This window comes from Galleria mellonella, unplaced genomic scaffold (genome assembly GCF_026898425.1).
Source record: "Galleria mellonella isolate WM207_F2 unplaced genomic scaffold, CSIRO_AGI_GalMel_v1 utg184, whole genome shotgun sequence".
In the NCBI taxonomy this organism is placed as follows: Eukaryota; Metazoa; Arthropoda; class Insecta; order Lepidoptera; family Pyralidae; genus Galleria; species Galleria mellonella.
This window is the reverse complement of record NW_026442025.1, coordinates 1,851,218-1,868,184: the sequence shown is the minus strand read 5'-3', so window position 1 is coordinate 1,868,184 and position 16,967 is coordinate 1,851,218. Positions and strand designations below refer to the sequence as shown.

The window sequence follows — 16,967 nt, the reverse complement described above, 5'->3', positions numbered from 1 at the left end:
AATATACATCAATTATTTCAATATTTTTATATAATATTATGTCGGAACCAGTAATTTTTTGTTTTTGTAAACCAGTCTATATTCTTCTATTTTCCTTTTTTTTATTGTTGGTGTAGGAACTAAACAAATTGTGTTGGTATCATCACAGAAACATAATCTATTAATATTATAAAGTATTGAATTAATTAATCGTTTTTTTTTTTATTTTTACTATTGTTGGAGGATTATTAGGACATTAGTATTAGGGGTGGGTACATCTTTTCATTAAGTTATATTGAGACTGTATGGTATAGAATATGGTAGGTCACGGTGATGGCAAGAAAACGAAGACTTTAACAATTGGATTTTATTTTCGATTTTATTTTCGTTAATTACAGGTAATAAATAGACGTGTGGTGTCGATCGTATCTAGGTGTAGACTGGGCGTGGCGTCCGTTGCGGCGATTATAAGTTTAAAAACGACCGCACGCAGAGACAATGACATAGACAAACTATTTTATTAATAATTGAGTTTTGAGGCACAGAACGCGTCGCTTACAGAGACCGTGTCGCGTTTGTAAAAATTATGATTTATGTAAAACACGGTTTGTGTCCGTAGCTAATGCGTTATTGTGACGGATTGTGTCCGTCATTGGTGACGGTCAAATGAGCCCTCCGACACAAATGTTCAACGGAACATGGCAGAATTAATTACGTATCACAGACGGCAATGTCTACCTACCTACTTTACAAATTGTATTTATATATATAAAATTTTTTAATTTTTTTTTATACCACAAAAGTGGCAAATAAGCAGTCTTAGATTATGTAGATAGAGCATCCAGTCTCAAAAACGGGTCAACTATTTATCAGTTATTGTCAAATTAGCTGACTCGTTCTTTTATCAGTGCCATATATACTTACGCACATAATGTATCTTGACGTATCTATATTTAATTGTTTAATAAATAAAATGAGTTTTAACACATTCAAAAGATGCAAAAATTATAATACAAAATAAATATAAAAGTTATAAAGGAAACACTTATGACTATTTATCACGTAAAATTGTATGAAAAAGTTGACCCGCTTTTCTTGAAGTTTTTGTATGGAGACTTTCTATCTATATAAGCTAATCATACAGTATACGTACGTATGTATCTTTGATAAATCCTAAATTCGTCCTATATCATCATATTAACCGTTAACTGTCGGGGGGAAAGGGATTGTTAGTAATGGAGACTGAGAATCCCATTGCTAGCAATATACCCAACCAGGTCGACCTCCACGCGGTTCTCCCTGGAAACTATCATGGTTAATTCCTGATGAATTCATCATGAGGGGCTAACTGGCCTGTTTTCATTCTCATCTATCATTCTTCACTGGTGCTCCGCCAGCGTATCCCGTTAGCGCAGGTGGGATTACCATACCATTTTCACCCATCAAAAAAAAACCGTTAACTTTCCACTGCTGGGGGGAAAGGAATTGTTACCAATGGAGTTTGACAGCCCCATTGCTAGCAATATGCTCTATTAGGTCGACCTCCACGTGGTTCCCCCTTGAAACCATCGTAAACAATTCTTGTAGAATTGGTCACGATAAGCTAACTGAACTGCTTCATCCTCACCTATCATCCTTCACTGGTGCCCCGCTGGTGTATACCGATAGCGCGGGCGGGGTTACCGTTCCATTATCATCTATTGGAAAAAAAGATAATGGCTGGCATGATGACGTTGATGAATTGCAAGCTTTAGAATCCTAAGAGTCATTTTAAACACTTATTACATACAATTTGTACCTAATAAAGGAATCAATTTTATTGACTCCACTTATAAACTAGTTAAGTACATTTTTCCATCGCTACATTCCAGTTTTTATGTTACAGATCTTGTAGAACTCTTCTTCAGGTAGAAGGAACTTCTTCGTCATCTCTTCGAATCTGCTGAAGTCGCAGTAGTGGTCGGCTTCGCAGCCTTCGAAGTACATAAGTTTAGCTGTCGACTCTCCCGCTTGTGGCAGATATACGGGCTGAAAATAAACCGTTTAGCTGTATATTAAATGTAAATAATATAAAATTAAATTATTTCTTTCATTTGATTTCCACTCACGTAAAACAGGGGTTAAAAAAGAGGCAAAATGCTGGGCCACCTTATACGACATGACAATTTTTTAAGAGCATAGTAAAAGGAAAAATAGAAGGCAGAATAGGAAGACCAAGGAATAACTGCATGGGACAGATTAAAGAAACACTAGGTGTCATGTCGTATAGGGAGGTCAAGGATATGTCCTGGGATAGAGCTGGCTGGAAGAAGATGCATGAGTTAGTTGCACCGACAAGAAGAAACTCTTGAATGAAAAGAGAAAACAGGGGCTACTGTGGAATGAAAATTTCGAATTTTCGACTCATTTTCATGTTTTTCAAGTTCAAGTTCATACTGAAATCGGTTCAGTAAATGGAGCTTAATATTTCTTCCGTCATAAATCCTTCCATAAAAGTCCAAATAAATGATATTTTAACATTTATAATATTTTTAAACGGTATTATATTAGGTAAATTTTAACATCATATTTGTGTTTCGTTCGACTTCGAAATTTTGGCAAATATTTTATGATAAACCCTTCGCAGAGCACACAAATACTCAAAAAACTCACCAGCACGCTGAGATCTCCTTTGCTCCTCGATTTGTAGAGCTCCAGCGCGAATACAGACCCGTATTCCGGTATGCTCTGGTTACTCTTCACCTTGGACACTTCCATTAGAGCACCCACATTGAAATCATGCGAGGAGAACAATCTCAACCTGTGTGATACTGGTCTTCCAGCTGATATATCCTTGGCAGCTTCCACAAATATATTAAGGAGAGTACCTGAAAGAATGTTTTTATGCAACTTAGAATGGCAAGCAAGCTGACGGCCCACCTGATGAAAAGTGGCAACTGTCGCCTATAGACATGAGCAGTACCATGAACATAACAGAGTTTACTGTTTCGCCCATGATACCCACCATGCGTTGGCATTCCTGAGGACTCAGGTGTTATTCTCATATTCCTCTGTACCCTATAAATTCACGCCATATCCCACCCTTCAAACCGAAACACAGCCATGCAAACACAACTGCTTCACGGTAGAAACACGAATGTATGTTAATAGAGGTGCTCAAGCAAACTATGTATGTTTGAGCGTCTATGAGTGCATGCATGCGTGTGTGTGTTAGGTGTTAGATTTGTTTCTAATATTAGTTACTTTTTTTTTTAAATCTTTTTTTGTTTTGTATTTTTGTATATTAATTAATGTTACATGCCTGCATTATAGACCGAAATATGTGATTCTTATAATCGTATTGTATGCTATATTACGTAGAATATTTAATTTCGAAAAAAATACACAATCTGGCAATACAGATTTTAAGTTATATAATTAATAATAATAGAATAATAATATTTATTAAATCCAAAAATACATGTTTTAATTTTACATTTATTCCCAAATTCGAACTCACAATAATCGAATCGAATTCGAACTCACAATTAAAACTATTATAAGTATATATATGTATATTCATATATTTGTGTGTATTATTATTATTTATTTGCGTCTATTTATGCAATATTATAAGTATTTTTTTATTACGCAAGTAAAAGTATGTATATACATATATATAAAATGTATGTATGTATATATAAAATATGTATATTGTTTAGACTGCGTTTAAATTTATTTTAAGCCCTTTTTTCTCCCTTTTCAGTTTTATTATTTTACTGTTACGCCTTGACCAAATATAATTTTAATTATTCCTCTCCATCCTAACGTTGCCTAAAAGAGATCACTATTTAGCAATAGGTCCACCCCTTGTTGCCACTTTATCTTGCTTTTATGTAATTAATTATTCATTTTGTTTGTGTACATATTGTTATTCTTTATAATCTGTATCATTCTTTGATGGTTTTCATTCATTCATTCATGAAAGGACCTTACCACCGCCAATTTTTTTCATTTCATCAGTTCTGAAGTAAAGTCTGTACGCGAGTCTGGCGGCTTCACTGAGTCTAGGCAGTAACGGTTTGCTCCATTCCGGTATGTCTAGACCTAGACCGACCTGAAAGTAGCAAATGAGTGGTTCACCTTGGTGCTTAATAACTTTGAAAGTGTTTGCCATTCTAGAATTAGTGAATGTTCGTGTGTTTAGGGTATGTTTAAATATTAATTTCAATCTAGAAATGTATTGTTAAATGGAAATCCCATCTTCATAGCTTACCATAAGGAATGGTCCTAAACCACCTTCATCTACTGATAACCTGTAACACATAGGTTACCTTTCCATCTACAGTCCACTTTGGGGATAAAGAGTTTGTTAGTAATAGTTAAATATTAGGATGAATTATTATATATTTAATAAGTAATTATTAAATATATAATAATTCATCCTTACCTATCATCTATCACTGGTGTCCCGCCAATATATACCAATATTGTAGGCGGTGTTACAACATTTTCACACATAAAAAAATCTACAATCCATTTCAATAGAACTTACTGAAATTGTAAATAAACAAATAATATATCTAATTGACTGTTTTATCAATTTTATTGTCTTATCTATACTTATAGTAAATCTATAGAGAGGTTAATTCTGTACATGAAATATATTTCCAAAATAACTATCAGCGGGTGATTAGTGATCGATACTGATGCCAAAAATGCAATCAGCAAAATTTTTGTCTGTCTGTCTGTCTGTATGTTCGTTATAGAAGCAACAACTACTCGACGGATTTTAAAGAAACTTGGTACAATTATTCTTCATACTCCTGGGCAGGTTATAGTATACTTTTCATCACGCTACAATCAATAGGAGCAGAGTAGTGAAGGGAAATGTGTCTTTTACATCAAAACCACTGAACCGTGAGGAAGGACATAGGTATACTTATTTTACGAAAAACGACGGAAACGCGGCCGAAGTCGCGGGCAACAGCTAGTATTATTATAAGACTGTTTATGTCTAACTATAAAATGTTTCAATGTATTGAATAATAACTATCGTGCCTATTTCATTCCGTAGGTGTCGTGAGAGGCGACTAAGGGAATTAAATGATAGAGAGATGGGTACCACAGTCCCTTTTTAAACGCCACCAATAGCCTATAACCAATAACCAATAGCCTGTACGCCAAGCATGGCAACTATTGGCAAAACCGATTTCGATAAAATTTTTATAAGACCAATTAATAAATGTATTCTTTGAGATGAAAAAATAATTCTTCATAATGGTTCATAGTTGACGAAGTTATAAAATTTTATGAACATACAACCAAAATTTATTTGAATTTTTTTTATACAACTTAGAATGGCAAACAAGCTGACAGCCCACCTGATGCAAAGCGGTAACCGTCGCCTATGGACATAAGCAGTATCATGGACATAACAGAGTATACTGTTTCGCCCATGATACCCCCATGCGTTGCAATTCCTGAGGACTCAGGTGTTATTCCTCTGTACCCAGTAAATTTACGCCATATCCCACCCTTCAAACCGAAACACAGCCATACAAACACAGCTGCTTCACGGTTGAAACACGAATGGGACAGAGGTACCCAAGCAATCGACTTTTGTACAAAGTCTCTGGTCATTTGAAAATAAGCAAATATTACGATAAAAAATAACCAATAATTACCTGACTGCGAAACAAATCGAATAGGGTCTCATACAAAAGTACATTTTCGGTAAAGTTCTGTCCAGTCCGCGTTTTCAACATGTGTGTTAAGTCTTTGTACTGCTCGAACTCTTGATGTACAGCTTCTTCTTTAGCTGCCGTCATTAAGTTGCGGAACTTCTCGCAGTTTGTGTAGTAGCGGAGCTGAAAATAACAAGCTATTGCAGTGGGGTTTGTTAGTATTGGGGACTAGCGGCCCCGTAGTCAGCAAATGTACCCTGTCAGATCGACCACGAGGTCACCTTGTAAATGTTTTTTTTTTTATACAACTTAGAATGGCATACAAGCTGACGGTCCACCTGATAGAAAATGGTAACCGTCGCCTATAGACATGAGCAGTACCATGGACATAACAGTGTATATTGTTTCGCTCATGATACCCCCCGTGCGTTGCCATTCCTGAGGACTCAGGTGTTATTCCTCTGTACCCTGTAAATTCACGCCATATCCCACTCTTCAAACCAAAACACAGCCATGCAAACACAGCTGCTTTACGGTTGAAACACGAGTGGGACAGAGGTGTCCAAGCAAGCGACAAACCATTATATATATCATCAAAAGACGAAAGTAAAGCACAGTTTTGGTGTAGGCATATGAATAAATATCCAGGTAGAACTGACAGTTGTGAATTTTTTTTATACAACTTAGAATGGCAAACAAGCTGACGGTCCACCTGATGGAAAGTGGTAACCGTCGCCTATAGACATGAGCAGTACCATGAACATAACAGAGTATACTGTTTCGCCCATGATACCCTCCATGCGTTGCCTTTTCTGAGGACTCGGGTGTTATTCCTCTGTACCCAGTAAATTCATAATTATAACATTATGACAGCAAAAGCCAAATTAATATATATATATATATATATATATATATATATATATATATATATATATATATATATATATATATATATATATATATATATATATATATATATATATATATATATATATATATATATATATATATATATATATATATATATAATATAAACTTCTCTGTGTCTGTGTTATTATAATAATTATAATAAAAGTATATTTATTATAATTATTATAATAAAATGTAATTGTTCTTATTTCTCGTCATTGTGAACTCATAAATCCACTCTCTTATCAAATGTCCATTACAAGTTCAAGTCATTATGTAACCGGATCGATGCAGATTGCCATGATGTAATTCTCATTACGTGTATGAGCTAAAAAGGCCACTTCAGTGATTCATCGTCATAACAAACAGCAATGTACAGTAAAGTGGCTATTTTAGGTCTGTTTTAAATGTGTTTTATGACAGCCGTACTTATGCATGAAGGTTAAAGAGTAAAATTATATGTAATTTTTTAATAGTGGTCATAAACTTTTATTATTTAAATTATTATAAATAATAATTTAAAAATAGTTTAGCACTTAAACATTCAAAGTAGTAATGTTATCTCTTTTATGTATTTTCCTTTTGTTTTTTTTTTAAGTATGCACCAATATCTGATGTTATTTGTGTGCTGTGAATGATACAAAGTTTTTTCTGCAACTTAGAATGGCAAACAAGCTGACGGCCCACCTGATGGAAAGTGATAACGGTCACTTATAGACATGAGCAGTACCATGGACATAACAGAGTATACTGTTTCGCCCATGATACCCCCATGCGTTGGCATTCCTGAGGACTCAGGTGTTATTCCTCTGTACCCTGTACATTTACTGCTATAATCCTACCCTTCAAGCCGAAACACAGGTATGCAAACACAACTGCTTCACAGTTGAAACACGAATGGGTCAGAGGTGCCCATATATAATTTATCAGAGGAAGACTTTGTACAAAACGCAGGGGCGGCCGGTCGTAAAACTATAGGGATAAGGGTGGGACAGGGAGAGAAACCGGCGTACAATGTGGGCAGTATCTAAGAGCACCGCTTTTTGCATCTTTCCCCGGAGTGAGCCGCCTCGGAATTCCAACCGTCTGAGATGTTGTTCCAGTCCGGTTGGGAAAAGATTATTAATATAATATAAATAAAATGTATTTCGCAAAAGAAACTGACTACAGTTGTTGCAAAACCAGTTATTTTGATTTAAAAACTAAACTACGGAACCGGTTTTGATAAAAATTCTATAGAATTATTCTGTAAGTATATCCTTTCGATAAAAAAAAAATCCAAATAAGTTTACAACTGACAGGATTATAAGGTAACAAAACATACAACGAATGGAAAACTTCCTTCTTTTTAAAAAGTCGGTTGATAATATATATATATATATACAACTTTCTAGAGGTGATATTTTTTTTAATTCGGTTGAATAGTTTTGGAGTTTATACATTACAAACAAATAAAGAAACAATCGAAGATTTCCGCTTTATAATATTAGTATAGATACTCAATTTAACATTTGCAAAAGAATACACTTGGCCGTGTGGTCCCGGCATAGAATAGGCCACACCTTCCTTGCCTCTGGGTATGGTAAGAGGCGACTAAAGGAATTTAATAACAGAGAAATGGACAGCAACGTATTTCTTAAAACATCTCTAAAAACCTAACTGCGGTTGCCAACCCATTTACCAAGCGTGGCAACTATTGGCAAAACTCCCCTTATGGGGAAGGCTTAAGTTCAGCAGTGGACAGTTAACGGCTTAAATGATCAATTATGATAAGGACAAACTAACTAAAAATCTGGATAAAAACAAACAAACAAAAACAGTTGAGTTTCTTGCCAGTTCTTCTTGACTGAATTTGCTTGTGGAACTGAATGGTAGTGTAAAAAAATGGACGTACAAAAAATGACAAAAAAGTACCGTATAAATTAATGGTTTTAACAAAAACAATACTGGAGGTAACCGTATTGATTGCATAGAGTAAAGAGGAATGTTTAGAATTGACCAGTATATCGTGTCACAGACAAAAAACTAGCGGCCCGTTCCGGCTTCGCACGGGTGGACATTTTTACAACATTTTAAAAAGTGTTTATTGTGACATAACGATAATAGTTGGACATATAGTATCGCGAAGTTTTTTGTAGCAATTGATATTTTCTTCAATATTGTAGAACATACTTTTGTTCCATCACCAATAGTTTCTGCAACGCAAGAAATTCGCAAAGTATTTTGAAATCGGCAAAGTAGTTTTTGAGTTTATTCATTACAAACATACACACAAAATAACATATTTTCCTCTTTACATCTACACTAATAGTGTAGATATAGAGACGAATAGAGAAAATTCCTCCTTTTGAAATGCAACTATAAATTAAAACCAACTTTATAAATGTAAACGTGATTTTGGTTGTTGTCTCTTAGCGTATTAACGACTGAAGCAACCTTTATGAAATTTGGTATACACGTAATATACGGGATGGAGAAGAATATAAGATTTTTTATTTATTTATTTTTTTATGCAACTTATATTACTTCTAAGTTGTATAAAAAAATAGTACAAATATGTGTACATGGCGGACTTAATGCTAAAAGCATTTTCTCCCAGTCAACCATAGGGAAGTGTTAGAATACTCGAATGTGGTACTAGTAATTATTGATATACATACATACTAAAATTACATATATAAATGAATATATATATATATATATATATATATATATATATATATTTAATATATATAAAATATACTTATACATAAATAACATATACTATATTATACACGAAATTGAGAATAATATAAAGTACTTTTATAATATAAAGTTTAGTTTTTAAATGAAAATAACTGTTTTAGCTGCAACTGAAATCGATTTCTCTTTGTGGATCACAATCATACATTAGGCTGTGTGACTTCATAACTTCAAAATGTGTGTAATAGCTTTATAATTACAAACTCTCATAAACTTGTATAATCGAAAGTAATCCTTGATCTTTACATGTTAAACAAACAGGTTTTACGCCGTTGAGGTCATCTTTACGTTATTAAAATAAAATAAAAAAAAAAAAAATTCAAAGGTATTATTTAACGATTCACCAATGAGATGCAAAAAGTGCAACGTATCCAAACGAGGTCACGGACAAGGGTAATGATGCGCGAAACATGATGAGTATATAAAAAAAGAACAGATCAATTATTACATCTCATATTTTAAGTTTTTTTTTCTGCAAAAAAGGCAATAACTTCAACAATTATAGTAAAACCAGTTATTTAGATATAGTCGATTTAGAAGCTTGATTTTTTTTTTTAACTTTTTTAAGAGATTGCAGATCTGATATTATATATGATATTAATTTTACTTTGATACCTGTGAAGGTATCAAGTTAAAATTAAATTAACATGTGTGTGTTCCACAGAAAAAGGGTCTAGACAGACGGACTGACGGACGGATAAAGAAGTGATTCTATAAGAGTTCCGTTGTTGCATTGCAGTGTCCCAGTCCTTTCCGCAACTGCAGTGCCCCCCCTTTTTCATTCCCATATAAGTCCCTTATTCTTTTTATTTACCAATTTTCGCCGACCCCTTTTTATAATAATTGAGATACGGGTAGGAAGAAGAAGTAGAAACGCGACAAAAGCAAGGCAATGATATATCATTTTGTCAAGTTATTTATACAACCAAATTTTAAATTGTTATTTTCTAGTAATATATATATATACTCGTATATATTACTTTATTCTGTATCTAAATAATAGTTACATCAGGCAGATCAAGGAAGGAGTTGGTGTCGTGTCGTATCAAGAGGTGAAGAGACTCGCTGAAAATCGTAGTGAGTGGCAAGAGCTCCACCGACAAGAGCTCTTAAATAGGATAGATAGATAGATAGTTATGTCCATAGTACTGTTCATGTCTATAGGCGACGGTTACCACTTTACATCAGGTGGGCCGTCAGCTTGTTTGCCATTCTAAGTTGTATAAAAAAAAGAGATAGATATCTAAATTATGTACTTCTAATTTAGTCATTTATATATCTTCACGCTAGGTTGCTTACAGGGTGAATAGAGACAAGCAACTAACTACTAACTTCCTTTGTCCTTACATACTCGTAATTATCTCTCGCTTCGTACATTTTCATAATGGAATTATTACGCTGTTCAATAAAATTTGTTGGAAATGTGTAGTAATGAAATCTGACGTTGTGTAACACTGAACTTCAGTCAATATTCTTAGTGGAATAACAACTATTTTAATTCTTTATGGACACAATGAAATTAATTCAGAGTGGATCCAGTAAAGTTGTTTGTTTGAGTACTTCTGTCGCATCTTGTTTCTATCGTGAAGCAGTTGTTTGCATGGCTGTGTTTCGGTTTGAAGGGTGGCATATGGCAGTGAATTTACAGGGTACAGAGGAATAATACCTGCGTCCTCAGAAATGGCATCGCATGGAGGTATCATGGGCGAAACAGTATACTCTGTTATGTCCATGGTACTGCTCATGTCTATAGGCGACGGTTACCATTTTCCGTCAGGTGGGCCGTCAGCTTGTTTGCCATTCTAAGTTGTATAAAAAAAAAATATTTCTATCTATCTATTGGTGTAAAGCCAGAGCGAATCGTTAGTAATATATATATTTAATATATTTATTATTAGTAAACCCACAGGAGTGACGATTTTATATGGTATTTTTATGATACTTACAAAATCTTCAGACAATGGCAGGGCGTGGTACGGAACTGGTTGCCAAACTTTGCCGACACCTTCATCCCACTGCTGCTCAGTTTCCGGGGGGTAGGCAGCCGCCATAGCGACCTGAATGGTCATCTTCGTCCGGTCCTTATCGGTACTCCTGATTGATATCTCATCAGGGAGGTACAGGTTGGATACCAAGTTCTGCCCTTGCGATCCGTATCGTTGACGAATGAATTTCCCGATCTGGTACGCCCTTCGTTTACCTAGCTGGATATAAATATTTATTTATTTATTTACTACCTTATTGCTTTTTTTTAATGGGTGATAATAGAATGGTAACCCCACCCGCGCTATCGGTATACACCGGCGGGGCACCAGTGAATGATGACAGGTGAGGATGAAGCAGGTCAGTTATCCTTATTAGTATTGTATAAAGAAATAAATTATTATTTCTTTATTTTTTTTTTTTTTACAACACTGGGGGCAAACGAGCATGCGGCTCACCTGATGGTAAGTGACTACTGCCGCCCATGATCACCCACAACACTAACGGCATTGCAGGTGTGCTGCCGTCCTTTTAAAAAGGAATATGCTCTTTTCTTGAAGGTTATGTTGGTTGGTATCTTCTGTTAAGCAAAGATTGCTTGTGTTAAGAGTCATACGTCTATAGACATCGGATACTTACATTTGTCAGTGCTTCAAGCCCTTCTACGTCTGTCAAGTTCTTCAGTTTCTCCTTCTCATTAGAAAGTGATAGTTCCTCGGAGTCCGGAGTTCTTTCGCCATGCCGGTTAACCTGAAATTAATTTATTATCTGTAATTATTTTGTAACGTGGAAATATTAATTATAGTTGAGTGGTATATACCATCTTTCTAATTTTTTACGGATGAAAATGGAGTGGTTACCCCGTCTGCGCTAACGGTATACGCTGGCGGGGCACCAGCGAAAGATGAAAAGGCAGGTCAGTTAGATTATCGTGATGAATGCACCTGGAATTCAGTACGATGGTTTTTAGAGGGGACCACGTGGAGATTTGATAAGGCATATTGCTAGCAATGGGGCTGGTATCCCTTCCTCGCAAGGCGGTGGTGGGTGTGAAGATAAACGACAAAATACAGTGAGTTCCTAAAGTCCCTATCTAAAGTTACACTTAGAATATCACTAAGCCTAACTGCGGTTGCCTACCCACCTGCCAAGCGTGGCAACTACATACAAAACCTCCCTTATAGGGGGAAAGGGATTGTTAGTAATGGAGTTTGACAGCCCCATTGCTAGCAATATGCACTGTTAGGTCGACCTTCGCGTGGTTCCCCTTGGAAACCATCGTGAACAATTCTTGTTGAATTCGTCATGATGGGGTAATTGACCTGCTTCATCATCACCTATCATCCTTTACTGGTGCTCCGCCAGCGTATCCCGTTAGCGCGTATCCGGTTACCATTCCATTTTCACCTACCAAAAAAAAAATTCTAACCTAATTCCTAACTGTTGTTTCACAAGTTCAGTATAAAATTGTCATTGGAGATAGATCGAAAATGTACTCTTGTATGAGACCCTATTCGATTTGTTTCGCAGTCAGGTAATTATTGGTTATTTTTTATCGTAATATTTGCTTATTTTCAAATGACCAGAGGGAGACTTTGTACAAAAGTCGATTGCTTGGGTACCTCTGTCCCATTCATGTTTCAATCGTGAAGCAGTTGTGTTTGCATGGCTGTGTTTCGGTTTGAAGCGTGGGATATGGCGTGAATTTACTGGGTACAGAGGAATAACACCTGAGTCCTCAGGAATGGCAACGCATGGGGGGGTATCATGGGCGAAACAATATACTCTGTTATGTCCATGGTACTGCTCATGTTTATAGGCGACGGTTACCACTATCCATTAGGTGGGCCGTCAGCTTGTTTGCCATTCTAAGTTGTATAAAAAAAAACCTATCATCCTTCACTGGTGCCCCGCCGATGTATACCGATGGCGTGGGTGGGGTTGTGATGGTCCCCCCCTTTGTGCACCCCTTATAATAATACCCTCTAAACTAACCTACACATGGAAAACCTACAAAGCCTAAGAAAAGCCTACGAAGGCTTTACCTAATGAAATCCCATGAAAATCTAATGAAAACCTACCCTAAAGAATGACCTAACGTCCTCAATATAATCCCATACCTATATTGCCTTATACACCCCAAACATCCTATGAATCATATAAACCCTTACAATAAACACTTAATATTGAACAGATCTTATAGTAGAACACTTGATCATCTGGCCAGATAAATAAATGTGTGATCGTCTAGTAATGTAGGACCTGTTGTGTGTGTAATAACCAAAAGGTTCTTTAATTGGTATATGACAGGAGTTAAATTATGAAGATGATTGATAAATCTTTAAGAATTAAGAATAATTAATGAATTATACTCATAATTCATGTAACTAGGAAGTTATGTTAATTTAATAGTAAATTACAGAACAACTGTAATAATAAAAAAATGGGGAGCGGTCGGGCCCCTCACACGCCCGGACCAGTGGAAGACTTTCCAACTATCTATAACTCTTCCTCCAAAAAGGTAGGGAAGGGTATTACTATTTATTAATGCACTCTGATGGTAATAAGGGAATGAGTATTCTCAGTTCCAAACCAAACATAAGTACATTTACTTCAACATTACAGTGGCTCCACCAACCCCACGATGCTTCCAGTATAAATTGGTGTTTGCCAGAGGCAAAAGGATCGGAACTGAAATCCCAGGATCACTCCGACACGAGAGCTTACTCATGGGCGATGACCCTTTCAGTCCTATATGGCGACATAGAGATCACCCACTAACAGTACGAAACTGTTTCCCAGCGTCACCCTGTTACGAGCTTACTCAATGGGGGTTTCCCTTCGGCTCCACAAGAGATCAGACCAAGAAGCGAGATCACCCAGACACCAGAACTTACTTTGTTGGGACATAACCCTTCGGCCCTATAATGTGACATTAGAGATCACCTGTGAAGACAGTCCGATAGAGATGAAGATTTGTGTGATAGGGGATACCTTCCACACCCTGGAATTGGCCAAGCCATATAATGTTGATAATTGCTATATCATAACATAGCATTGTCAATTTAATATTATTTACTTAATACCAAGAATACTCAAGGTTCAAGTTAAATCTGTTGATTAGGCCGGAGCCTAAGAACGAGTAGTCTAACCCATAGGTCGAGAGCTACTAAAAGTAATGAGTGCTATTGAATGAACTATAAGTCCAGTCAATTATATATAATATTATTGTTGATTAACCACATTGTGAATTAACCAATTATTTATTCAGAGAGATATATCTAAAGGAACTATAAGTCCTTTAAAAGACACTGATTAATCACAAGTTAACAACGTCTCGTGAAATAACCAGTTGGGTTTTCTATAAGTTTGAGGACACTAAGTCCAACAAGCTATTATTGTGTTGAGAGTAATAGAGATCTTTTGTAATATTTGTAGAGGTTTGATTAATCACATTGTGAAATAATCAGATTAAATAATTATGTAGCTTTATAGAGAGGACTATAAGTCCTAATTGGTTGTTGTCATAAGTACTGATAAACTACACATTAAAGTGCCAGGTCAATTATTATATATAGGTATATAGGAAGGACAATAAGTTCTATTTGTGTATGTTGTAGTAGTAGAGGTAATATATTGCATAATTATAATGTGAAAGATATAGATTAAATATATATTTGTATAGAAAGGACAGTAAGTCCCATACAATTTTTGTAGCTGTACTATAGTTATACTATATCTACTACCTTTTAGTGTCTTAGTAAACCTATTTACTAAGAGGATTTCTCAGATAAACAAGTGTTTTAGTGTTTAAATCATCATGATTAAATCCCTAAGAAATTAGGTCTTTAAATAATTATCATATCATTTAAGTGAAATTTCTCATATAAATAATTCCAATATTTCTCCTACAGTTATTATAAAATAACAGAAAATTATATAAATTTTCTATAGACTTAGATATAGAATCATAACGTGTATAATCTCCTTTTGTTTGACATCTGTCACATTAATGACGTATTGAATGACGTATTGATGTATTGAATTGAATTTTGATTATCTATCACAACTGTCAACGTAACAAATACTAGCAAGTTTGTTTATTTGTATTTGTTTAATATAATTAAATATAAAATCATCATATATCAACCGTAATATACAACTAAATTATCAGTGACATAAATAATCATGGTTTACACCAGAAATAATTAATAGTATCCAGTAATGCTGCAGTTTTATATTCATATCAGTAGCCAAGCTTACTTTCAAATTCAAGAATGAACAGAAGATTAGAAGTTTAACATTCTTATTGCAATTGTACTTGCAATAATATATACATACAGTACTAATTATCAAGAACATTCCTCAAATACATGTGTGGTGAAGATTTTCCCAATATGCTATCTATTTGATTTCTAACCTCTAATGTAAATTTATTAAAGAAGTGAATAATCAGTGTTAGTGTTTGCTTTATTAATATTTAAAGTAATTGTCCTAACTTGATATTAATAGGTTCATATCTCCTTGGATACAGCCCAATATATACAACTAACTCGATAATGAAATTTATAAAATACTAATATTATATTTTACTACTTGTATATCTCCATTCTATTCCCATAAATATTCAAAATATGTATATTAAATATAAATCCAATAAAGTTTCACTAATATTAACCCTGTCTGAACTTGTCTAGTCAATATAGCATGAACAAACAACACACATACAAACCTTATCGCCATGACAACTTTCCTCCTAAATATGAGTAAAATACATAACTCATACTTGTCATTTAGTACTAATTTTATACTGTACCTCATACTTAGTTAAGAATAACTATAGTCAGAGAATCCTTTAGTACATTTATTACCATTAGGAAATAAATCCACACCCATAATATCAGCATAATTAAATATTATTAGAAACCAGTAATACATACAGAATTGTTATTATCAGCTTGCTTACTACAATAAAATCAATATTAAAGTTTATAATAAATCAAGACAAATTATCTATTTACACAATACAGGCTTGTTTACCATAAACACCCCACAGTCACATGAATTTATCTAGTAACACAATTAATAATGTATTAAAAGTATTACATTCACATAATATCACTTGCAACAGTTAAGCTGTCTCTTTGTACATCTGGTGTAAAACAAATCCCCACATGTAGTCATGGATAATCAAATATAGACTAAGAATCATTAATCTGGTCGACCGAGTAATGGTATAAAAACACTTCACCATGAAGCATTAAGTATGAACAGATATCCCAAACCAACACTGTAATAGTGTAATAAATACAAATATTTCATCATCATCGTCGTCTCAACCATCACCAATCCACGACTGAACACAGGCAATTTCCACCGACTGACACAAGGAACGGCCCCACAATACACATAAAACAGTCACTCCAAACAATGGAGGTAGCCCACACCGCACTTGCATTTACAGGGTCGCCACTCAATAACCCCTCTCTCTCATCAATGGCTGTTTCCCCAGCAATGAGACCAGACCATAGTCACTTTAGTCTATTATCCTCAATAAATAAATACTTTATAATAACTAGATATGAAACTAGTTCAATAGTTGATTCAATAAGTATTTTCCAAACTGGACAATTAGAACATTGAATCAAATTGATGAAGTTCTATCAAACGACCATATAATTGGATTTT

At 34.8% G+C, this 16,967-nt stretch overlaps 1 protein-coding gene across 2 annotated transcripts in view; it reads right to left on the bottom strand.

Annotated features, from left to right (window-relative positions):
* Positions 1 to 331: 331 nt before the first annotated feature.
* Positions 332 to 16,967, bottom strand: part of LOC113512073 (venom acid phosphatase Acph-1-like) — a 48,014-nt gene continuing 31,378 nt past the window's right edge. For both annotated transcript variants that reach the window (XM_052893853.1, XM_052893852.1), the window contains exons 3-8: positions 11,919 to 12,029; positions 11,243 to 11,500; positions 5,646 to 5,828; positions 3,955 to 4,075; positions 2,632 to 2,846; positions 332 to 2,007 (exon numbers count right to left, since the gene is read on the bottom strand). In XM_052893853.1, the coding sequence (XP_052749813.1) occupies positions 1,840 to 2,007; positions 2,632 to 2,846; positions 3,955 to 4,075; positions 5,646 to 5,828; positions 11,243 to 11,500; positions 11,919 to 12,029 (1,056 nt within the window). In that variant the 3' untranslated portion in view covers positions 332 to 1,839. The remainder of the gene's footprint in view (positions 2,008 to 2,631; positions 2,847 to 3,954; positions 4,076 to 5,645; positions 5,829 to 11,242; positions 11,501 to 11,918; positions 12,030 to 16,967) is intronic.